Source organism: Sus scrofa, chromosome X (assembly GCF_000003025.6).
Source record: "Sus scrofa isolate TJ Tabasco breed Duroc chromosome X, Sscrofa11.1, whole genome shotgun sequence".
Lineage (NCBI taxonomy): Eukaryota > Metazoa > Chordata > Mammalia > Artiodactyla > Suidae > Sus > Sus scrofa.
Window position 1 is genome coordinate 114,199,715 of NC_010461.5, and position 26,924 is coordinate 114,226,638.

The 26,924-nt window shown below is 40.4% G+C and overlaps 1 protein-coding gene and 1 long non-coding RNA gene across 4 annotated transcripts in view; one reads left to right on the forward strand and one right to left on the reverse strand.

The window, feature by feature from the left end:
• Positions 1–26,924, reverse strand: part of LOC110257820 — a 226,442-nt gene that overhangs the window by 179,121 nt on the left and 20,397 nt on the right. The gene's annotated exons all lie outside the window — the stretch shown is intronic.
• F9 (coagulation factor IX) overlaps positions 18,990–26,924 on the forward strand; it is a 31,733-nt gene continuing 23,798 nt past the window's right edge. Inside the window, 3 exon segments of one of the 2 annotated variants that reach the window (NM_001164003.1) lie at positions 18,990–19,102; positions 24,484–24,647; positions 24,853–24,877. In NM_001164003.1, the coding sequence (NP_001157475.1) occupies positions 19,015–19,102; positions 24,484–24,647; positions 24,853–24,877 (277 nt within the window). In that variant the 5' untranslated portion in view covers positions 18,990–19,014. 2 annotated transcript variants of the gene reach the window in all.

Below are 26,924 nucleotides of genomic sequence, written 5' to 3' on the forward strand. Positions count from 1 at the left end.
TCTGCATGCCACAAACACAGTCAAAAAAAAAACTGATAATGGATTAATACCTAGAATATTCAAGGAAAGTCTTCAAATTAACAACGCAACTTTCTTCTAACAAGTAGAAAACTGGGCAATGGTCACAAGTAGGCAATTTACAAAAGGGGAAATTCTAAAGTTTGCAAAGTATACAGAGATGTTCTAACTCACAATAATAAGGCTAACATCAATTAAAATAAGATAGCACTTTAACTATTTTAAACTACCAAAAATTATAAAGGGATCATTTCAAGAATTGGCATAAACTTGCAGTATAGAAATCTGTATGCACTGCTGGTGGGAGGGTAGATTGGTGCAGCCAATCTGGAGAACGATCTGGCAATGCTTAGACAAATCAGGAATAAGAATAGCTGAAGACCCAGACATTCTGCTCATTCTGCTCCTAAATATATATCCTAAGTAAATTACCACATCATTCCATAAGGATACTCAAAACAAGGTGTCCACTGTGGCAGTATCTGTGGAAGCAGGGTGTTTTAAGCAATCGATATGTCAATTATTGGGGAAAAAATCTGGGAAAAAATGTGATATATATACACCAGGCAGCAGTTGGAAGCATTAACTAGATGTGTATATAGCAATAAAAATGGGCCTTAAAATGATGGCATTGAATTTAAAAATTTAAGAAACACAAAATATATAATATACTCCCATTCATATAAATTAAAATGTATGCAAACTGAACATAATAGAGAGTTGAGCAATAAGCTTACATGTACAGAGCCAATTAATTTCTGACAAAGGTAGCAAGGTAATATGAGGGAGAAAGAATAGCTTTATCAATCAACGGTGCTAGAAAAATCCATATTCATAAAGAACTAACCTCAAATATTAACCTCACTTCATACACAAAATTTACTCAAGATGTATCGTAGACTAAAACATAACAGCTAAAACTATAAAGCTTCTCTAATCTCAAATTAATGTTCTCAAGATGGTATTTGTTTACCCTCCCAGAGGTACCAACAGTTCAGAAAGAGCTTCAGGGAGAAAGCAATGTTTAGCATAAATGAAGACCTAATGATTGAGTGCTACTTTTCTATTGTCACATAACAAATTGCCACAACATAGTGGCTTAAAACAATACTCCTTTATTATATCGCAGTTTGCTAGAAGAGCAAGGGATCTCATGTGAGATCTCAGCTTCGGGTCTCCCAAGGCTGAAGTCAAGGTGTCAGCCAACTAAGCTCCTAACTGGAGGCTCTGGGGAATAATCCATTTTCAGACTCGTTAAGGTTGCTGACAAAATTAAGTTCCAGTTGGCTATGGGTCCCTGATTTCTTGCTGGCTCTCGGCTTCTAGAGACCACTCTGGTCTTTTCACATGTCGCACCACCTCCCATGCAATTTCAAACCCACCAATGCTTCATCATATCTGTCACATACTTTGAACATCTCTGACTTCTCCTTTTGCTATCAACTGGAGAAGACTCTCTGCTTTTCAAGGATATGCATGACTAAGTCAGGCCCAGCCAGAATCTCCATCTCATAGTATCAACTGACTTGGGACTTTAATGACCAAAATAATCCCGAAATCTAAAGGTTAAATTGGGATTTTCTGTTGTGGCCCAGCAGAAACGAACCCAACTAGTATCCATGACTACGTGGGTTCAATCCCTGGCTCCAGTCAGTGGGTAAAGTATCTGGTTTTGTAGTGAGCTGTGGTGTAGGTCACAGACATGGCTTGGATCCTGCATTACTATGGCTGTGGCATAGGCTGGCAGCTGCAGCTCCAATTCAACCCCTAGCCTGAGAACTTCCACATGCTGCAGGTGGAGCACGTAAAAAAAAAAAAAAAAAAAGAGTAAATAAATACATAAATAAATGAATTGGAATCACAGCCCAGAAAAATAGGCCAGGATCCATGCGATAGGTCTTTTTTTGGTCTTTTGTCTTTTTGCCATTTCTAGGGCTGTGCTGCCTTGGCATATGGATGTTCCCAGGCTAGGGGTCTAATCAGACCTGTAGCTGCCAGCCTATGCCAGAGCCATAGCAATGCAGGAGCCCAGCTGCATCTGTAACCTACACCACAGCTCACGGCAACACCAGATCCTTAACCCACTGAGCGAGGCCAGGGATGGAACTCACAACCTCATGGTTCCTAGTCGGATTCATTAACCACTGAGCCACGATGGGAACTCCCATGTGATAGGTCTTAACAGGGCAACTGCCTGCTAAATAAGACCCAGAGTCTACCAATGTAATAGTCCAGAATACAACTGAGAAACAATCATACTAAGAACCAGGAAAATCAAAATCTGAATGAGAAAAGATGATCAAGTGACACTAATACTGAAATGGATCAGATGTTGGAATCATCTGAGCAGGGTATTAAAGCTAGCATCATAAAAATGTTTCAATAATCAATTACAGATTATCTCAAAAAAAATTTAAAGTAGAAAATCTCAGCAAAAATGTAAAAGTTGTTTTAAAAAAGAAGAAAATGGACAATAGCTGGAAAGAATAACTAAAAAATTTTAAATACCTCTCTGGATAGCCTCAAAAGCAGAGTGTAGATAACAGAAGACCAACTCAGTAGACTTGAGAGCTCAACGGAAATCACCAAACAACAGTGAATACACAGAATTTAGAAAATATAGACTAGTATAAATGAAAAGAAACTCAGAGACCTGTAGGACAATAAAATAGATGCAACACTGGTGTCATTAGAATTCCAGATGGGAGGAAAAAGAAAGTGGGACAAAAGACATAATCGCTGAGGAGTTCATGTTGTGGCGCAGTGGAAACAAATCCAACTAGGAAGCATGAGGTTGCAGGTTCGATCCCTGGCCTCGCTCAGTGGGTTAAGGATCCGGCATTGCCGTGAGCTGGGGTGTAGGTCACAGATGCAGCTCGGATCTGGCATTGCTGTGGCTCTGGCGTAGGCCGGTGGCTACAGCTCTGATTAGACCCCTAGCCTGGGAACTTCCATATGGCACGGGTGTGGCCCTAAAAAGGACAAAAAGACCAAAAAAAAAAAAAAAAAAAAAGATATAATCACTGAAAATTTCCCAATTTTAGCAAAAGACATGAATTTACAGATTCAAGAAGCTAAGTGAACCCCAAAGAGTATAATCTCAAAGGAATCCATGCCAAAGCATATCATAACTAAATTTGTGAAAATTAAAGACAAAGAAATAAAAGCTTGATAGCTGTCAGAGAAATGTGACATAATACCTACAGAGGTGCATCACTATGAACGACAGGAGATTCCTCATCTGAAACCATAGAGGCCAGAAAGGAAGTGGTACATTTTTCAAGTACCAGGGGGAAAAAAAGTCCAACAAAAATTCTATATCCAGTAAAACTATCCTCCAAGCACGAAGGAGAAATAGAGGCATATTCAGACCAATCTTAAAATAATGACTTAGGGATGTTCTTCTATGAAAAGCAAATGATAGAAGAATTGGATATAAAGATTTAGCAATGGAAAGAGAAGAGATATGGATATATTCATTAGATGATCCCTCTCTTCATGAGTTTTACAAATGATATTTGGTAATTAAAACAAAAAAAATAATACTATCTGATTATCAAGACAGTGATATTTAAAAGTGGAGAAGGTTAATGGACCAAAATCAAAATAAAACTTCACACTTCACTTGCAGTGTTAAAATAGTAATACCACCATACTTTGGTAAGTCGCATGTGTATATTGTAAAACCCATAGCAAAAGCTCCAATAATTATATACTAAGGTACACTGTTTAAAAAAAAACAAAAACAAAAACCTGTAAGTAAACCAAGATGGAATTCTAAACTTTTTTCAAGTAACTCACAAAAAGACATGTAGATAGAATAAAGGAATGAGAACAGGAGTGGAGGAAAAGAAAGAAAACAAATAATAAAATAGTAGACTTAAGCACTAACATACTAATCATTATCTTCAATATAAATTGTCTAAATACGCCCCCCCAAAATAAAACAGAAATTGGCAGAGTGGTTTTAAAAATATGAACCAACTAAATGTTGTTCACAAGAAACTCATTTCAAATTCAACAACATAGATAGGACAAAAGTAAAATAACAGAAAATTACACCTCCTGCAATTCTTAATAATAAAATAAGCAGGTGTGGCTATATTAACATTAGATAAAGAAAACATCAGAGCAAAGAAAAAAGTATTGGAGATGAAGAGAGACAAACAATACTAGAAGGATGAAACTGCCAGGGAATCATAAAGATCCTAAATGTTGCGCCAAAAAGCAGAGCCTCAAAGCACCTGAACCCACAACTGCTAGAGCTGAAGGTAGAAATAGCCAAATTCAAAATTACAGTTGGAGACTTCAACACTCCCTTCTTAGCAACTGATAGAATGGCAAAGAAAGAAAATCAGCAACACAGATCTGAACAATACAATCAACCAACAGAATCTAATCAATATATAAAGAATATTCCACCCAACAACAGCAGAATATACTTTTCTTTTTTTCAAAAACCATGGAATATTCAAAATATAGACTGTATTCTGGGCCATGAAACAAACTTCAACAGCTTTAAAAGAACTGAAATCATAGAGCGTGTGGTCTCTGACAATAATGGAATCGACCTAGAAATCAATAACAGAAAGACAACAGGAAAATATCTAAACACATGAAAATTAAACAACTACTTTTTAAATAAGCTAAGGAAGTCTCACAAGAAATAAAAATGCACCATATCAAATAAAAATACTACATATTAATTTTGTGGGATGCGGGTAAAGCAGCCAAGAAAGAAACGCACAGAAAAATGATTACGTTAGAATGATAAAAGATTTCAAATCAGTAATCGACATTCCTAACTAAAGGAAGTAGAAAAGGAAAAAAAGCAAACAGAAGGAAGGAAATAACAGATATTAGAGCAGAAACCAATGAAATTAATAGCAAAGCACAAGAAAATTAATGAAACAAAAAGTTGGTTCTTTGGAAAAATCAATAAAATTGATTAATCTCTAGCAACACTGACGGGGGGAAAAAAAAGACAGAGAAGAAACAAATCACCAATATCAGGAATGAAATAGAAGCTATTGCTTCAAATCCTTCAATCATCAAGTATAATAAGGGAGAACTATCAACATTATGCTCATAAATTCAACTTAGAACAAACAAATTCCTTGAAAACAACACACAAGAAAAGATCAAGAAAAATAAAGCAGGTAATCCGATAGCCCTACAAACCATGAAACAAACTGAATCTGTAACTGAAACGCTCCCAAAAAGAAATCTCCAGTCTCAGATTGTTTTACTGGAGAATTCTACCAAAAATATAAAGAGTATCAACTTAACAAAAATTGCTCCAGAAAATAAAAGATGAAGGAGCATTTCCCAACTCATTTTAGGAAGCCATTATTACCATGTACCAAAACCAGCAAAGATGGTACAAAAAAGAAAAGACCAATGTCATTCATGAAATTACATGCAAAAACCTTCAACAAAATAATAGCCAACTAAATCTAACAATGTATAAAACTACATATACCATGACCAAGTAGGATTTTTCTAGGTATGGAAGGCTGGTTTCAGATTCAATAATCACATCATTAAGAAGCTAAAGAAGGAAAATCCTATGATCCTATCAACTGACACAGAAAAAGCATGACAAAATCCAGTATCCACTCATGATTAAAAAAAGTCTTAGCAAGTCAGGAAAGAAAGAGTGCTATTACCTCAACTCAATAATGAACATCTACAAAAACCTGTATCTAACATCATACTTACTGTACCAAGACTGAATGCTTTCCCTACTAAGATCAGGAACAAGGCAAGGAGTTTTGTTTTTTGTATCACCACTGTGAGTACACGCACTGGAAATTCTAGCAACTACATTAAGCAAAAAGAATATATATATATACACACACACACACATATACACACACATGCATACAGAATACAAACGAAGAAATAAAAACTATATATATATTTGCACATAACATGAAATTGCAGATTTCTTCATAAGAAAATCTCAAGCAATCTACAAAACGAAAAAAAAACCTACCAGAACAAATTATTTCATCAAGGTCAGATGATATAAATCCAAACACAAAAATCAAGTGCATTCCTCTTTACTACTAATAAATATGAGAAAAGAGAAATTAAAATCACAATAGTATTGGAGTTCTTGCTATAGAACAGTGGGTTAAGGATCTGGCATTGTCTCTGAGGTAGCACAGGTTTGATTCCCAGCCTAGCACAGTGGGTTAAGGATCTGGCATTGCTGCAGCTGTGGCACAGGTCACAATTGCAATTTGGACTCAATCTCTGGCCCACAAACTTCCATATACCACAGGCGTGGCCACAAAAGAAAAAAAATAGTACTTACAATGACTCCAAAGAAAATGAAATGATTAGGTATACATCTAGCAAAACATAAGATCTATACGCTGAAAATTAACAAATGCTGATGAAAGAATTAAAGACCTAAAGAAATGGACAAACACGCATGTCTATACCATGACCATGCAGGAAAACTCAACATAGTAATGATGCCAATTACTCCAGATTTACATACAGACTTAAAGCAATCCCTATCAAAACCCCAGCAAGAGTTTTTGTAGCTACAGAGAAGATTATTTTTAAATTTATATGGAGAGGATCCATCAAGATGGCAGAGTAAGAGGACATGGAGCCCACTTCCCTGCCCACGAACACATCACAAAATACTTCTGCATATGGAACAATTCTCAACAAAAACTACCTGGAAACTGGCAGAAGGACTCCGGTACAACCAAGGCTCTAAGAAAGATCAACATGTAATCAGGTAGGAAGCAAAGAAAAGTGATCAATCAGGTCAGGACCAATGCCCCTGGGAGGGGACCCAGAGAAAAAGGGAGAATACACAGGTGGACGCTCACCCTGGGAAGTTAGCAGTGAGAGCCACAGATTTGGTGTCCCCATCCTGGGGTCCTATACAGGGGAGATGAGCTCCCTTGGCTAGATGGAGGATCTTTGGGACTAACGGGAAGGTTGTGGGAAGCCTGGACTCCTCTAGTAAGAAGTCCATGTGCCGACTGTCCCCAAGGCAGGGTGAAAAGAGGACAACTCTAGGGGCTTCTGGGTTTCCCACAAATGCCTCAGTATACATCTGAGCTGAACGAACACTCAGGCCTGCTCACTCCAAGTCACAGTGCAGCAGTAGATCCAGGTCAGTCAAGACAAGGGAAAAGAATCACTGTACAGAGGGAACCAGTACCAGGATGGAGCCTGGATGGGGTAGCAGCGGCCATGGCTGGCGCTTATTCAAGCAGTGCGTCAAAATCAGCCCAGAACTCGGAGTTCACTGGTGGCCTAGCAGTTAAGGATCCAGCATTGTCACTGCTGGGGCTCAGGTCACTGTGCGAGTTCAATCCCTGGCCCAGGAGCTTCCACATGCCATGGGTGCAGGGGAAAAAAATTATACATATATACATAGATCAGCCCAGACCTCTGAGAGAAGGTGCTCCACCACAGCTCAGGCTCCAGTATATACCAAGAGAGCACATGGGCCCTGCCTGCCCTGTGGTGTGGCTCCACCACAGGGCAGGGGTTGCAGAGGCTGAGAGCAGTGGTCAGCTGTGAGGGACAAAGTGGACTGTACCCGAGGCTCCATCAGAGTACACAAGGGAAATGATGGTGAGTACCTGCCCAGGCGGCACGTCAGAGACAGCTTGGACCTCTGGCTGGCATGAGCCAAGAGCCCACAAGGTCTAACCCTGCTTCAGGGCAAGGGTTCTGGTGGGGAGAGAGGGGAAAAGATACATTTAAAGGGAACAGAGCCAGCTCAGGCCCAAACCTCAGAGCTTCTGCTCCAGGAACTTGGGATCAGACTCCCAACAGGGTGATGACAGCCACTGAGAAGACAGAACCTCACACCTAGGTCCAGCTCCAGCTCTTCCACCTCCAGCCCCGCCCACTACCAAGGGGACAGCTGGCTAGCACACCCTGAGGAAAGATGTGATTTGCCAACTTCAAAGTTTCTACACAGCAAAGGAAACCCTAAACAACACGAAAAGACAACCCACAGAATGGGAGAAAATCTTCGCAAGGGAATCGACGGACAAGGGATTCATCTCCAAAATTTACAAACACCTTCTGCAGCTCCATACCAAAAAAACAAACAACCCCATCCAAAAATGGGCAGAAGATCTAAATAGACAGTTCTCCAAAGAGGACATACAGATGGCCAAAAAACACATGAAAAGATGTTCAACATCACTCATGATTAGAGAAATGTACATCAAAACCACCCTGAGGTACCACCTTACACCAGCCAGAATGGCCATCATCCAAAAGTCTACAAACAATAAGTGCTGGAGAGGGGGTGGAGAAAAAGGAACCCTAGTACGCTGTTGGTGGGATTGTCAATTGGTGCAACCACTGTGGAAAACGGTATGGAGATTCCTCAGGAAACTCAAAATACAACTACCATTGGATCCAACAATCCCACTCCTGGGCATCTCTCCAGAGAAAACCACGACTCGCAAAGACACATGTACTCCGATGTTCATTGCAGCACTATTTACAATAGCCAAGACATGGAAACAACCTAAATGTCCATCGACAGAGGAGTGGATCAAGTAGATGTGGCACGTATACACAGTGGAATATTACTCAGCCATTAAAAAGAACAAAATACCGGCATTTTTAGCAACATGGATGGACCTAGAAAGTATCATGCTAAGTGAAGTCAGCCATACAATGAGACATCAACATCATATGCTATCACTTACAGGTGGAATCTGAACAAAGGACAGACGGAACTTCTTTGCAGAACAGATGCTGACTCACAGACACTGAAAAACTTAAGGTCTCCAGAGGAGACAGTTTGGGGGGTGGGGGGGTGTGCTTGGGCTGTGGGATGGAAATCCTGTGAAATCAACTGTGATGATCATTATACAACTACAGATGTGATAAATTCATTTGAGTAATAAAAAAATTAAAAAAAAAAAAACGAAAGATGTGATTTGCATCTCCCACCAAAGGCACTGGGCACACACAGTCTTACAGGGATGCTCCTACATAAGAACATCCCTTCGAAACCACAAGAGGTACCTGTTTCATCTAAATTCATAGAGCCAGAGAAAAGTAAGGAAAATGAAAAGGCAGAGCAACTGGTCTCAATTGAAAGAGCAAGAGAAAACTGAAAAAATAATGAAACAGAAATAAATAATTTACCAAAGAATGCAGAGCATTAGGAATAAAAATGTTAACTGAATAAAAGATGAACACAGTGAAATTTTTAATAAATAACTAGAAATTTTTTTAAAAGACCCAATCAGAAATGAAGAATTCAGTAGCGTAAATAAAAAACACACTAGAAGGAATGAACAGCAGATTAAATGAGACAAGAGAACACATAAATGATCTGGACATAGAATAATGGAAATCATCCAATTAGAACAGCAATAAGAACAACTAGTTTGAAAAATGAAAACAGTTTATGAGATCTATAGGGAGTTCCTGCTGTGGCTCAGCAGATTAAGGACCCAATGTTGTCTCCATTAGGATGTGGATACACAAAGATCCAGTGTGCCACAAGCTGCGGCACAGGCCTCAGCTGCAGCTCCAATTCAACCCCTAGCCTGGGAACTTCCATATGTGGCAGGTGTGGCTGTAAAAAGAAAAAAGAGAGAAACCAAGATCTGGGATAACATTAAGTGTACAAACATTCACGTCATGGGGGCCCAGAAGGAGCAGAGAGAGAAGGGGATAAAAAAAATGTATGTGAGGAAATCATGGCTTACAAATGCCCGAACATCCAGAAGAAAACAGATATTCAGGTACAGGAAACAGAGGGACCCAAACAGGATGAACCCAAACAGACCCACAACAAGACATATCATAATTAAAATGGCAAATCGTAAAGATAAGGAGAGAATTCTAAAGGCAGCAAGAGAAAAACATCATATAAAAGAGAATTCCCATAAGGCTACCAGCTGACTTCCCTGCAGACACTTGGCAGGCCAGAAGGGAGAATCCTGATACATTCGAAGTGCCGAAATGGAAAACCTGTAACCCAGGAGATTCTGCCCAACAAGACTATCATTTAGAATCAAAGGCGAGATAAAGAACTTCTCTGATAAGCAAAGGCTAAAGGAGTTCATCAACACTAAATCTACCCTAAAAGAAATATTAAAGGGTCTTCTCTAAGCGGAAAATAAGTAATAATCTATAAGAAAGGGAAAACTCTACTAGCAAAGGCAAACAGATAAAAAGAACTGAGAGAGGAACTTGGGGTTAATAGATACAAACTATTGCCTTTGGAATGGATTAGCAATGAAACCCTGCTGTGTAGCACTGAGAACTATGTCTAGTCACTTATGACGGAGCATGATAATGGGAGAAAAAAGAATGTATACATGTATGTGTAACTGGGTCACCATGATGTAGAGCAGGAAAAAAATTGTACTGGGGAAATAAAAAAATTTTTAAAAAAGCAACCACTTAAGCCATTATGAAGATTCAAAGACAAAAAAACCTTAATTTTTTAAATTTTACTGAAGTATAGTTGATTTACAATGTGCTAATTTATGCTGTACAATAAAGTGACTCAATTATACATATATTTTTCATATTCTTTTCCATTATGGTTTACCACAGGATAGTAAATATAGTTTCCTGTGCTATACAGTAGGACCTTGTTTATTCATCCTATATATACAAGTTTGCATCTGCTAATTCCAAACTCCCGATCCTTCCCTCCACACCCCGTCTCCTTGGCAACCACAAATCTGTCTTCTATGTCTGTGATTCCATTTCTGCTTCATAGATATGTTCATCTGTGTCATATTTTAGATTCCACGTATCAGTGGTATTTGTCTTCCTCTTTCTGACTTCACTTAGTATAATTATCTCTAGGTTCATCCATCTTGCTGCTAATGGCATTATTCCATTCTTTTTACAGCTGGGTAATATTCCATTGTGTATGTATATATATATATACCACATCTTCTTTATCTATTCACCTATTGATGGACATTTAGCTTGTTTCCATGAAAAGACAAAAAAATTAAAAGCAACTACAATAAACAGTGAAGGGATAAGCATGAAGATGTAAATATGACATCAAAACACAAAATGTAGGGGAAAGGAGTGAAAAATGTAGATCTTTTAGAATGTGTTTGAACCTAAATGACTACCAGTTTAAAAGTAGATACAGTTGTAGGTCAACATATAGGAACACCATGGTAACCATTATAGATATGCAAAAACTAGAGAGAAAAGAGTACAAACATAGTAATCATCAAACCGTAAGAAACAAAAAGAAGAAATGAACAGAGATGAAATATAACACAACTGGAAAACAAGAAATAAAATGTCACTAAGGGAGTTCCTGTCGTGGCTCAGTGGTTAACAAATCCGACTAAGACCATGAAGTTGCAGGTTCGACCCCCGGCCTTGCTCAGTGGGTTGAGGATCCGGCATTGACATGAGCTGTGGTGTAGGATGCAGACTCGGCTCGGATCCTGCGTTGCTGTGGCTGTGGCATAGGCCAGCAGCTGTAGTTCCGATTCAACCCCTAGCCTAGGAACTTCCATATGCCGTGGGTGCAGCCCTAGAAAAGGCAAAAAGACAAAAAAATAAAAAAATAAAATGTCACTAAGTACATACCTATCAGTAATTACTTTAAATGTCAATGGACTAAAATGCTCCAATCAAAAGACAGAGGGTCTGTGATAACCTATATGGGAAAAGAATTTGAAAAAGAATGAATATATGTATAACTGAATCACTTTGTTGTGCATCAAAAATTAACACATCATTGTAATTCAATTACACTTTAATGAAACTTTTGAAAAATAAAAAAAAAGACATAGGATGACTGGATTTTAAAAAAAGACCCTTTTAAATGTGGACTACACAAGACTCACTTTAAAGCTAAAGACTCAGACAAAGTGAGGAGATGGAAAAAGGTATTTATTGCAAACAAAAACAACAGAATGGGAGTGGCAATACTCATATCAGACAAAATAGACCTTAAAACAAAGTCTGTAACAAAAGACAAAGAAGAGAATAATAATAAAAGGATCAATACAAGAAGAGTATATTATACTCATTAACATATATACACCCAAAATAGAAGCACCTAAATACATAAACCAACTATTACCAGACAAAAAGGGAGAAATTGACAATAGTATGGGACTTTAACTCCCCAGTGATGTCAATCGATAGATCATCCAGAGAGAAAATCAATAAGGCAACTGTGGTCTTACATGACACAGATCAGTTGGACATAATATAGGATATTCCATCCAAAAACAGCAGAATTCACATTCTTTTCAGGTGCACATGAAATGTTCTCTAGGACAGATAACATGCTAGGCCACAATAAGAGTCTCAACACATTCAAGAAGATAGAAATTACAGCAAGCACACAATAGTACGAAACTAGAAATGAATTATGGAAAGAAAAATGGGAAAAATGCCAATATGTGGAAACAAAACATGTTACTAAAAATCCAGTGGGTCCACAAAGAAGTCAAGGAAGAAATCAGAAACTACCTCAAGACAGATCAAAATGGAAACAACACTCCAAACTCTACAGGATGCAGCAAAATCAGTTCTAAGAGGTAAGTTTATAGATATCCAGGCCTTCCTTAAGACACAAAAAGACTCAAACAACCTAACCTACCATCTAAAGGAATTAGAAAAGAACAAAGCTGAAAGTCAGCATAAGAAAGGAAATAACAAAGACCAGATAGGAAATAAACAGAGACCAAGAAAACAATAGAAGAGATCGAGGACACCAAGAGCTGCTTTTTTGAAAAGATAAACAAGATTGATAAAACTTTAGGCAGCCTAAGAAGTGAGAGGACCCATGTAAACAAAATAAGAAATGAAATAAGAGAAATAACAGCTGATAATCACAGAGATACAAAAAATCATAAGAGAAACTATGATCGGTCATATGTCAACAAATTGGACAACCTAGGAAACTGATAAATTTCTAGAAACAATACAACCTGCCAAGACTGAATCAAGGAACAGACAATTTGAACAGACTATCACTAACAGTGAAATTGAATTTATATTTAAAAAACAAAAAAACAAAAAACTTCCCAGCAAACAGAGGTCCAGGACCAGACGGCTTCAGAGGGCAATTCTACCAAATACATAAAGAAGAACTAATAACTATCTTTTCAAACTACCCCAAAAAATTGGAGATTATGGAGCACTCCCAAATTCATCCTACAAGGCCATTATTACCCTGATACCAAAACCAAAGATACTACAAAAAATTTAAATTACAGGTCAACATCCTTGAGGAATATAGATGCAAAAATCCTCAACAAAATATTAGCAAATCAAATCCAACAATATACAAAAAGGTTCATACACCATGAACAAGTTGGATTTATTCCATGGTCACAAGGATGGTTCAACATTTGCCAGTCAATCAATGTGATATACCACATTATCAAAAGGAAAGATTAAAAAAAAAAACCAAGATGGGAGTTCCCATCATGGCTCAGCAGAAATGAATCTGACTAGTATTCAAGAGGAAGCAGGTTTGATCAGTGGGTTAAGGATCCAGCATTGCCATGAGCTGTGGTGTAGGTCGCAGAAGTGGCTGGGATCTGGCGTTGCTGTGGTCTAAGCCGGCAGCTGCAGCTCTGATTCAACCCCTAGCCTGGGAACTTCCATATGCCAGGTGTGCAGCCCTAAAAAGACCAAAAGTAAAACAAAAACCATACGATCTTAACAGATGCAGAAAAAGCATTTGAAGAAATTCATCTATTCATAATCGAAACTCTCATCAAAGTGGGTATAGAGGGAACATGTCTCAACATAATAAAGGCCATTTAGGACAAACCCAGAGCCAACATCATATAGCACAGGGAATTATAGCCATTATCCTGTAATAAATTTTAATCAAGTATAAGCCATAAAAGGACGGTATCATTATGCTGTATACCTTAAACTGATTGTAAATCAGCTATAATTTTAAAAAATAAAAAATAAAATTGATATGGCAAGTTACAGGCCCTAGAAAAATTAAAGCAATTTTTCCACAGAATGTTAAAGCAGTAGGAATCACTCTACATGATACAAAGGCTTACTATCAAGCTACAGTAATCGAGACAGTGTGGTACTGGCAGAGGGGATAAACACAGCAATGGAACAGAATTAAGAACCTAGAAATATATTCAAACCAATACTCAACTGATTTGAAAAAAACAAACAACAACAACAAAAAAAAAACCCTGCACAAGCAAATAAACAGAGGAAGGACATTCTTTTTTGTTTGTTTTTTGTCTTTTTGCCTTTTCTAGGGCCACTCCCACGGCATATGGAGGTTCCCAGGCTAGGGGCCTACACCAGAGCCACAGCAACGCAGGATCCGAGCCACATCTGTGACCTACACCACAGCTCACAACAATGCTGAATCCTTAACCCACTGAGCAAGGCCAGGGATCGAACCTGCAACCTCATGGTTCCTAGTCAGTTTTGTTAACCACTGCACCATGACAGGAACTCCAGAAGGACAGTCTTTTTAACAAATGGTACTGGAGGAATCGAACACAGTCAAAAAAAATAAAATAAAGCTCAAGCTAAACGACATACCTTATATAAAAATTAACTCAAAATGGAACACAGCCAGGACTCAAACTTCAAACTATAAAACATGCTTTAAATGGGAAAAAGTGTGTTCCCCTTGTGGCTCAGCAGGTTAAGAACCCAACAGTGTCTACGAAGATGCAAGTTCATTCCCTGGCCTCATTCAGTGGGTTGAGGATCCAGCATTGCCATGGCTGTGGCATAGGCCTGCAGGTGCAGCTCCAATTCAACCCCTAGCCCAGGAACTTCCATATGTCACAGGTATGGCTGTAAAAAGATAGATAGATTAGATAGATAGATGGATGGATGGATGGATGATAGGAAAAAGCTTCAAAGTAGTTTAGTGGAAGAGCTCTAAATGTAATACTAAAGGCGTGAGGCATTAAAAAAAACAATACACTGGGGGAGTTGCCATTGTGGCTCAGCAGGTTAAGGAGCTGATGTCTCTGTGAGGATGCAGGTTCAATCCCTTGCTTGGTTCAGTGGGTTAAAGATCCACTGTTGCCTTAAGCTGCAGTGTAGGTCACAAATGTGGCTTGGATCTGGTGTTACTGTGGCTGTGGTATAGGCCCTAGCTGCAGCTCCAATTCGACCCCTGGCCTGGGAACATCCATATGCCACAGGGGCAGTTGTTAAAAAAAAAAAAAAAAAAAAAAAAAAACTCGACTACATAAAATTTTAAAACTTTGGCTTGGTGAAAGACCCAGTTAAGAGCATAAAAAGACAAGCTATGGTCTAAAAGATGGTATTTGCAAACCATGTATCTGACAAGGGATATATATCTACAATCTATAAAGAACTCTAAAAATCCAACAATAAACATCAAACCATCTAACTGGAAAACAGGCTAAGATATGAATATACATTTCACTGAAGAGGATATAGAGGGAAATACGAATTAAAATACAATGAGTTATCACAACCTAGGGAATGGGAGAAAATATTTGCAAACAATGCAACTGACAAGGGTTTAATCTCCAAAATATACACACAACTCATAAAATTCAACAAAAGAAAAACAAACAACCCAATTGAAAAATGGGCAGAAGACTTAAATAGACACTTCTCCAAAAAAGACATATGGATGGCCAGTAGGCACATGAAAAGATGCTCAACATCACTAAATATAAGAGAAATGCTAATCAAAACCATAATGAGGTACCACCTCACACCAGTCAGAATGGCCATCCTTAATAAGTCTACAAATAACAAATGCTGGAGGGGGTGTGGAGAGAAGGGAATCCTCCTTCACTGTTGGTGGGAATATAAATTGGTACAACCACTATGGAAAACAGTATGGAGGTACCTCAGAAAAATAAAAATGGAATTACCATATGATCCAGCAATCCCACTTCTGGGCATATATCTGGGCAAAACTTTAACTCAAAAAGATACATGCACCCATATGATAGTGGGTATACATGATTCTTCTGTAATAGTTCATAGAAGAACCATTCACAATAGTCAAGACATGGAAACTACCTAAATGTCCATCGACAGATGAATGGATTCAGAAGTTGTGGTATATATATATACACAATGGAATACTACCCAGCCATAAAAAAGAACAAAATAATGCTATTTGCAGCAACATGGATGAAACTAGAGATTTTCATACAGAGTGAAATAAGTCAGAAAGAGAAGAACAAATACTGTATGTTATCATATCTGGAATCTAAACTATGACACAAATGAACCTATCTACAGGACAGAAATAGACTCACAGACACGGAGAACAGACTTGTGGTTGCCAGTGGGGGAGGGGGAGGGAATGGGAGGGACTGGGAGTTTGAGATTAGTAGATGCAAACTATGACATTTAGAATGGATAAGCAATGAAGTCCTACTGTACAGCACAGGGAACTATACCTAATCTCCAGGGATAGACCATGATGGAAAACAGTATTTTAAAAGAATGTGTGTGTGTGTGTGTGTGTGTGTGTGTGTGTGTGTGTATGACTGAAGCACTCGGCTGTACAGCAAAGAATGGCAAAACATTGTAATTATCAACTGTACTTTTCTTCTTTTTTTGGCTGCACCTATGGCATATGGAAGTTCCCGGCCAGGGATCAAATCCTAGCTACAGTCACGACCTATGCCACAGCTCTGGCAATACTAGACCCTTAACCCACCGCACTGGGCCAGGGATCAGACTCGCACCTCAACAGCGACCCAAGCCACTGTGGAGACAACACCTGATCCTTAACCCACTGCACCAGTGGGAACTCCTAAACCAACTGTAGTTGTAAGAAATACAATGAGTTATTGCTACACACCTATCAGAATATCTAAAATAAAAAACAGTGATAGTACCAAATGCTTGCAAGGATGCATAGAAACTGGATCATTTATTCATTGCTGGTCAGAATGTAAAAGTGTTACAGCCATTTTGGAAAACAGTTTATTTTAAAAACATTCAACTCTCACATGACCCAGAAAACTGCATTCCTGAGCATTTATCCCAGAGAAATTTAAAAGTTACATCCACGTAGAAATCTGTACATGAATGCTAAAAGCGTATTGCAACAGCAAAACTTTGAAAACAATCAAAATATCCCTAAGTGAATAATTAAACAGACTGTGGCATATCCACACCACGTAATACTCAGCAGTGAAAAGCAACTATTGGAACATGTAGCAAACTAGATGCACCTCAGAGACATTGTGTTGAATGAAAAGAGCCAATCTCAAAAGGTCAAATATTGTCTGATCCTATTTCTACAACACTTTCATTATAGAGACTGAAAACTGATCAGTAGTGCCGGGTTAGGAATAATGGGAGGAGGGGAATGGGTTTGATTATAAAATAGCACAAGGGAGACCGTTGTGGTCACAGAACTGTGCTGTATATTGACTACAGTGGTGGTCACAGAAATCTATGCAATAAAATCACTTAGAATTATACAATAGACCAATCGATGGCCACTGCCTGGTTTTGATGTTACACTATTGTATTTATGTAAGATACAAACACCGGGTGTAGCTGAGTGAAAGGTATATGGGACAGCAATTTTTTTTTTTTTGAAATTTCCTTTAACTCTATTTCAAAATAAAATTTTGAAAAATAAGGTCCAAGAATTTTCCTAATTTTAAAACCAGGGATCCAAGAATCTCAGTGAACCCCAAGAATACTCTGGCTCATTGTAGTCAAATTGCTGAAAATAAATTATGAGAATATTCACTGCCTTCTCATCAGAAACAATGCATACCAGAAGGCATTAGATGACTTAACATGCTGAAAGAAAAAAAAAATTGTCAACCTAGAATTGTATATACAGCCCAATTACTTAAACAAAAGTAAAATGGACACATTTACTTTTTTTTTTTTTTTTAAGGGCTGAACCCACGGCATATGGAGTTCCCAGGCTAGGGGATGGATCGGAGCTTCAGCTGTCAACCTACATCACAGCCACAGCAATGCCAGATCCTTAACCCACTGAGCAAGGCCAGGAATCGAACCCGAGTCCCCACGGGTCCTACTCAGGTTCGTTACTGCTGAGCCTGACGGAAACTCCTTGCCGCTGAGCCACAAAGGAAACTCCAAAATGGACACATTTTCAAATAGACAAAAGCTGAAAAAATTCATCATAAGATGACCTATACTATCAAAATTATTAAAATTCTTCAGAATGATGAAAAATTATAACAGATTGAAACTTGAATCTACTCAAAGAAATGAAGAATACAATGGTAAATGTGTGACTAAAAACAAAATATTTGGCCTCATTTTTAAATTTCTTGAAAAGATTGGTGACTGCTTAGAGCAGAAGTAGTAAAAATGTAATGGGGGTTTATAACATGTAGAAATAAGATGTGTACAACAGCACAAAGAAAGGTAGGTAAATGCTAGTATACTATTACAAGTTTTTTATATCATATGTGAAGTGGTATATTAAAATGAACTAGTACATAATATTCATACGTTTATTTTATACACATAAATATGTATCCAAATACATACACTCATGGGCACATGGCGCAGCAAAGTTTCTAAACTCCTCCTTAGGAGGAGGAACACAAAAGATCCATCAGCTGACTCAAGGGTATGTATATGTGAGCACGGGGGATATATTAAAGTGGGTGACAAAATGACTTCCTTTTTTCCATCTCCTTACCTTTATAGGACATTAGCGCTCCCTGACAAGGATAAGATGGATCCTATGGTGAATTCTGCTGCCCCAGCTACTGCAACCATTATACCTCCCCCTGTTCTAATGGTGTGCCAATTCCTGCTTCAGCCTCAAATCAGCCACAGTGGCAGAAGCCCCTGGAATTGGAGATGGAGATTAATAATGGCCACTGCCTCATCTGTTCATTTAACCCCAGAGGCCACTGGAAGCAGCCCAAAGACCCACCGAGGGAGATGGACATTGCTTCCCAGAAGTAAATACAGCTCAGCTTGTACTTTGGAACAATTGGTCAACCTTCTAACTTGCACAATCTACTAGCAGAGGTTATGCGGCGCCTGAACGTGATCATGGCAGAATCACTGGGCCTCGTCTCCATCTGCCTTTTAGGATATCTACTCAGTGCGGAATGTACAGGTTTGTTTCCTTTTTAAAGATACATGGAATGTGCTTGTCTTTTAGATACAGAAATGTCCGGGGCTGTCTTTTTCATAAAACAATGATTACAGGATTCGACCACAATGTATACAGGATTCTAGGAGTCAGCATATGGGTTGGTAAATACTGGTTCTCTGGGAGCTATGTCTTCTTCATTTTTAAAACGAAACAGATTTATAATGTTTATAGCACATTTTTAATGGACACTGTTGGGCTTCTGATTTGACAATGTAATGCCTCAGAAAACAGTCATCTCCATGCTTAAAAAAAAAATTAAAAGGGGGGAAATGTTTTAACAAAGAAACACCAGAATATGGAGAAAAAATTGTCATTTTACGGTTTTTCTATTCATCACTTTGAAATCAAAATGGGAAATATTAGAGCAAAAACAATGATTTACACAAAAAGTCTGATTTTAAGACCTGACGTGATTCAAAATATTAAAACTATTTAATGAGGCATGCCTCGAATTTTAAAAACCTATAAAACTATATACCATGGAGTTCCCGTCGTGGCGCAGTGGTTAACGAATCCGACTAGGAACCATGAGGTTGCGGGGTCGGTCCCTGCCCTTGCTCAGTGGGTTAACGATCCGGCGTTGCCGTGAGCTGTGGTGTAGGTTGCAGACGCGGCTCGGATCCCGCGTTGCTGTGGCTCTGGCGTAGGCCGGTGGCTACAGCTCCGATTCAACCCCTAGCCTGGGAACCTCCATATGCTGCAGGAGCAGCCCAAGAAATAGCAAAAAGACAAAAAAAAAAAAAAACAAAAAAAAAAAAAAAACACTATATACCTTCAATTGAACCTCTTTACTTAAAACACAAAAGTTCATTAGTAAGTTGTTACTTATCACTAAAGTTTTCCATGGGTTAGGAAGAAATTATTTTGTCTCTGATTTTAATCATCTTGGAGTTAATACATGGGGAATCTCAGAACTCACTTGAGCTCTTAGGTCAGCCAAGCAAGTCCAAGAATGGATGGAAAGAGGAGGAACTTAGTTAACGCACTTGACATGACTTGATTTTTTTCACAACTTCCATGCCTTTCTGCGCTCCCCAAAGGAAGGCACAGCGGGAAGAAACGACCCCATTTAGACAAACAGCATGTTCCCGCAGGAAACATTTATCACACTTACTTGTCAACCTATTATAATCAAATCTAGTGGCTGACAGTGCCAGGATCAGGGGTGCCAACCCTAAGTGTCCCCTGAAAGCAGACTGGCCCCGTGGTTCCCACTCCAGACATGATGTCACACTGAAATGCAGAAATAATGATACGAGAATGCAAAGGTTAAATCAAACCAGCAAAGTGGGTAGAGTCAAGGAATAAATTTAGCTAGAAACCTCACAAAATAGGACATAAAGCTAGGTCTTTACACATCTCTCATCAGTGTGGGATTTAGAAGGATAAGGGATCCAAACCCTTCCTTCATGGTAAGTGGTGAGATGACGTGGGTTTTAAGAGGGCTACTGCCCCCTTGAAGATGGCAGATGTTGGGGAAAGGGGAGGTTTGGAGAAAAAGAGGGATTAGGATTTCAGGGCTTGGGAAATGACTAGAAGAGACAAGCCAGAAGGGAGGTTAAATGTATGGCCCGCAGACAACCGTGAGGAGAAAGACAGTCAGAGGTAAGAGCCCTTGAGCGGAGCACGGGGGCCTTCCCTCGGGGTGGACAGTGTGGCAGCGCTCTCCTCTGCTGTTGAGCTGTCGCTGGCTTCTGAAAGCGGCTTCTATGAATGATTTACTGAGATGTTGCATTTTCATGGCTGCTGCCCTTAGGTATTACTGCGTCAATTTGGAATTTTGAAATAAAAACTGCTCTGTGAAACCAATTCGGTTTTGTAAAGCAGACGCACTCAAGCTGTCTTTCATTCAGAATGAATGAATGAAATAAATAAACGAAAGCTTCAGTCCATCCACTGTACACGACTTCACAAAACTGGGCGACTTCTTGGTGCCAGGCACTGTGGTCAGGTCCCAGGGGTTTGAGGGAAAGCAGCCTCCCTCTTCCACCTAAAGCACCATGCGGTCTGGGCAGAGATTTCAGTACCATGTGAGAAAACATGAACCCGGTGCTAAAGAAGCACAGCGAAGGGAATACATTACCTGGGCAAACACTGACAGGGAGAGACTACTTTGAGCTAGGTCTTTAAAAAAAAAAAAAAGAGTGTGCTCACTCTCCTTAAATGCCTGATCCAGGGCATTCTATGCAGAGAGGGTCACTCGTGGGCAGAGATCCAGATCCACAAAGAATGTGAGGTCTGTCAGGAACTCAGTATGTTCTCAATATTGAAGATGACAGGTGAGGCAGGGTCAGGTCATCACATAAGGAAGGCCCTCAATTAAAGAGTTTGGACCCTAAACTAAGGAGTTTGGAGTCATCAGAAGTGTAAACACAAATACCACCCATGGCTGACTTAGGATGCTTGACCTGGCAACATCCTAATGAACTGTGGCCAGACTCGGGGAGACCGGTCTTAAGGCGACCACGATCATCCAGGGAAGGTGGGAGGGCCTGAACTTGACCGTTAGCTGCACAGACAGAAGAAGGAAAGGAACTCAAGCGGCATCAAGGAAGTAGAAATGACAGGACTTAACCATCTGGGCATGGAAGGAGAATGGCTTCAGAGGAAGTGTAGAGACTCTGTCTTGGGCATTTAGGACACGGCACCATGCCTAAGAGCACAGACCGTGCAGCCTGACTGCCAACGTCAGCATTCTGGCTCTGACACTTTAATATGTTACTCGGGCCATATATCACTTTACCTCTTTGAACCTCCATTTTTCTGATTTACAAAAATGAGCTGACAGTACCCATCTCATGGGACTGCTGTGAGAAAGGAATGAAACAGTGGATGCAAAGCACCGAGCACACTGTCCGAAGCATGAAATAAACATCAGGTCTCATCAGCCACATTACAATGTGCAGCTAGAGCACTAGAAAGGCAACCTGGAATTCGGAAGGTGTATCTGACTTGAGATGGATATTCAGAACTCACCCTTGTACAAACAGTGGTTACAACCACTTGTGCGTGAGAATCCAGGGAGTGAGCATGGATGCTCTGGTACCTGGTGCAGTGCCCGGCAGCGGCAGTGAGTGCTCAGAGCTGGACCAGGGTGGGACAAGGGAGGCACACAAGGCATAAATGTGCTTGTACACACCCTCGGTGCCTTGCTTACCTCACCCTAGTCCCGGCTCTGGCAGGGACGTATGCAGTGAAAAGGGACAAGGCTGAAGCTGGAGGCTGGGCGAACCCAAACACATAGAGGCAGGCAGAAGGGGAATGAACAGACTCAACCGGGGGGTGAATGACAAGAGTCAGAGCAGAGAGGAGAACAGAAAAGAGTGATTTCACGGAGAAAGTGCCCTGAAAAGTGAGACATCAACCATTAGAAAGGTTTCAAAGCAGGCGGAAAACACATAAACTCAACATCATCTTTTAGGAGGTCCTGGTTGATCCTGACAGTAGTCATTTCATTACATGGACAGGAGCAGAGAAGAGAAAGAGATGCCCCAAAGTGTATTAAATCAAGGGAACAGAGGCGTTTCCGTCATGGCGCAGTGGTTAACGAATCTGACTAGGAACCACGAGGTTGAGGGTTTGATTCCTGGCCTGGCTCAATGGGTCGAGGATCCGGCGTTGCCGTGAGCTGTGGTGTAGGTCGCAGACACAGCTCGGATCCTGCGTTGCTGTGGCTCTGGTGTAGGCCGGCGGCTGCAGCTCTGACTAGACCCCTAGCCTGGGAACCTCCATATGCTGCGGGAGCGGCCCTAGAAAAGGCAAAAAGACAAAAAAAAAAAAAAGAAAAAGGGAATGGAGAAAATTAGGAAGGCAGGCCAAGCAGAGGAGTAGAAAGGAAGAGAGAAGCAGCACACGAGCCTGCACAGAGCATCGCACTGAGCCTGTCAGCACCGCTTACATGTGACAAAGTTACGCTTCAGAGATTGGGTGGCTTCCCTAAGATCTCGCTGGCAGTAGATGGTAGGCACATGATTCAAACCCAGCTGTGTCTGATCCGACTCCAAACCCCTATTTTTCCACTGGAGCACATTGAAAACAGAGACACACAGGCTACTGTAAGAGCACCCAGGGCCAAGCAAAAGAGTGGGCGAGCAGAGAGGAGGGCCTGGCGGAAGCTGGTGGGCATCGACATGCAAGAGCAACCACCTGCAGCTCGGTGGCTTTGTCCACGGTGCGTGGCTGCCTGCAAGGGAAGGAAGAGGCAGCTGCCCGCACCGACCTAGAGGCCAGGGCCGCAGGTGCGGCAGCCCTGCAGACGGGGCAAAAAGCTGGCCAGTGAAGAGTTGAGCGGAGAAAGTCTGAGCGAACTTCAGGGGGAAAGTGAAGCCCCAGGGAACCTGAAGAGCAAGAGAAAAAGCAAGTGGCTGACAAGGGACTAGAAGGCTCCATGAAGTGAACAGCTGCAATGGCAATAAGGCAATTGAGTTTGTTTCCATTCCTTTCCTCCTTTTTTTGAGCTAATGAGAAAACAGTCCCAAAATGCTCTGGAAAGTTCATCTTATAAACACCTGGTCCGGTTGAGTTGGTATCAGATAGTCTCCTAAAGAAAAGAACAACCCCAGGCAACTTCGAGTTGTTATTAATTATAGATTTAAATACTCTATCTGTATCTCTCTAAGGAGAGACACCCACACAGAGACAGAGAGCGAAACAGAAAGAAGAAATTGAGACTGGGTGGTGGGCGGAGATTTCAGTTAGAGACCTCAATCCTCCAGAGTTCAGGAGTGTTCCTACACCCTCAGCAGTCACAGCTAAAATATAGCACATCCTGTAGCTCAGAGAAAGACTTGTGTCACTGGAAGTCCTATAACCCATGCCACCTGAAGGTGCTATGAGTCTGAAGATTAAAAAAAAAAATGCACGCCGTGGTTTTTCTTTAATATCTAATGAGAGACAGCGGGATTACATGCAGACGTCTGCTCTTCTAAGAGAAAGGTGCTACCAAGTCATCTGGGCAACTGCATCCTGAAACACAGCCTGGCCAGGGTGATGGATGGCCTTGCAAGGCTCTGCAATTAGCTGTTTTCAAATGATGCCAAAGTGTGACGTTAACTGCTTATTTGAGAACTTTCTTTTTCATCCAAAGTAAATTCAAATATGATTGCAAATCTGACCTTTTATTACCAAAGCTCTCCTGACTCAAAGTAAAATTGAATTTTAATTCCTAAATCTCCGTGTGTATACAGTGCCGTAAGAACATCGCAGAGTTCAGCTCCACACCGCAAAGATAAATTGGCTTTGGGATTACCGGGATTAAAAACAAAGCCTTTCTTAAGAGTCGTATTTAATTTTCGTGATGTTTTTCTTTTCTATAGCTAAAGAATAGTTCTTTCAAATTTCAGTTTTCCTTGATCGTGAAAATGCCACCAAAATTCTGCATCGGCCAAAGAGGTATAATTCAGGCAAACTGGAAGAGTTTGTTCGAGGGAATCTTGAGAGAGAATGTATAGAAGAAAAGTGTAGTTTTGAAGAAGCACGAGAAGTTTTTGAAAACACTGAGAAAACTGTGAGTATTTCCACCTAACATCCTTCACATGCGGAGCAAAGAATAAAAAACCTTAAAAAAAAGAAAATGGGGTGAAAAGCATACTTCTCTTTGGAATTTTAAAATATCTATACATTTATGTGTATCATAAATGTTACAATAGAAAGGGACTCAAATCCAAAGCATTTTAAATACTACCATTAACTTGTCCTCTTTTTCTTTACAGAATGAATTTTGGAAGCAATATGTTGGTAAGCAACTCATTTTATCCTCTAGCTGGTATACGAAACATTCAAGAATTATACATTTTTTTTCTGTGTATACAGATAATATATTAAACTGTCGAAAGGGCTCAGAAAAATAATTCCAACTCCTTTCACCCAAAATTGAACAGTGATATACTCTAGGTTTACGCCAGCATGAGAGATATCTGCTGGCAGATAAGCTGACTCCTCCCTAGGGCTTCAAAAATAACATCTTTCCACCCCAGGAATCTGCAAGGAAGAACCAAAGCAAACTGCATCTGGGACTGAATGAGAGGTTGCAATCTTCCTAGAGAATCAGAGAATGCTGATTGACTTAAATGTTTACTGCTTAGACATCCTTCTCCAGGGCTCCCTGGTGACTAAGCAGGTTAAAGATCCAGAGTTATCACTGCAGCAGCTCAGGTCATTGCTGTGGCGTGGGTTTGATCCCTGACCGGGGAACTTCCACGTGCCATGGGTGCAACCCAAAAAACTGGGCGGGGGGGAAGCTCTTCTCCTTCTGAGGGCCCACAAGGCCCTTTCTGACTGCCCTGCCCGTCTGACCTCACCTTGGCATTGCTGCTGCTCTTTGCACGCTCTAGGAATTCTTCCACTTGGCCTCCCACCCCAAAGCAGGGGTTCATCTTACTGTATTTGGAAGTTGGGTCCCTGCCTCTAGGATCTGTGTCTTTACTGTGGAAGGTTCTTCTGTCAGGTTCCCCTAGGCTTGCTCTCTCACCTCCCTTAGCCAAATGTCACCACCTCAGTGAAGCCTACCCTGATGATCTATTCACACTTCAACCTGCCCCCTCAGAACACCATCACTTCAGGCTTGTGCTATTATTTCTCAGAGCACTTTTCACCAACTGAGGTATCATATAATGTTCTTACACGATTTCTCCCACCTCATTAGATGGCAAGCTGCTTGTCAGCAGGGGTACTCAACTGTTTCCTTCAGGGATGTATTCCTAGTACCTCAAATAATATCTGGTACAGAAGTGTTGCGTAAATATTTGTTGAATGAATTGACCAAAAGGAGGAAAAGTCAAAACTTGAATGACAGCTAAGTCTTAAAACTAATATAAAATCCAGCAGCAGGATCTTGAGGCAGTGTAAGTTTCCGAGGTTGGCTTCTCTCCGACCATCTGCATGAACAGAAACTAACCTGGACAGCACATTCACTGAAATCCATCAATGCTATTTTCTAGATTCTATTCTGGAGACACTGATGGCCTTGTTGATACTCTTGTAACTCATAATTTCTCCACATTGTTTTGAAATCATGAGGGAGGAAGAGGCCCGCTCCTTCACATTGCTTTATCTGCCTTTCCTTATTCTTAGTAATGAAAGCTACCATGCCAACCCTCTACTGAGTTTGGCCAAACAAGTCATTTTATTCTCTATTTCTCATCTATTTAAAACTTTGGATCTTGTACTTTTTTTAAAGCAAATAAATTTCCCCTCCCTCCCCCAAGGGGCAGGGAGCAAGAGTATAAATATTCTTGGCTGTATTTCAACTCTCCCAACACCTTCATTGCTCACACCCCCACCCACTTGGCCTCCCACCTCGAAGCAGGGGTTCATCAGTACATCTCAAATACCAGATGTGGACGTTAGGCCCCTGCCTTCTAGGTCACAGGCTGCATTGTTGACTCAAACACAGGTAAAAATACCTGGAAAACATCAAGGGTATGATTCTGTTGTTGATCTGAAACAGACTCCAGCAAAGTTTATTCAAGATAAGCAGAGAACTGCAGTTCTCTGCAACCAGGGTGAGTCACATGCAAGCCCCTGCTAGGGACCGAGAACTCTTTTAAAGAGGGGTAAAGCACGTTGGCAGGGCTTCCTAAACAAGGAGTCCATGGCTTGTCACTGGCTGTTGGGCTCTACGACAGTCAGAGGGCATGAGAGCTCCCCCTCCTGGTCTCTTAGCTCTAACTGAAGAGTCTGATTAATGATTTTCTACACTGTCACCACTGTCTACTAAAAATAAAACAAAAACAAGGAAAAAGAAAACTCAACTTCATGCTCCTTTTCACGTTGCAGTCTAGAT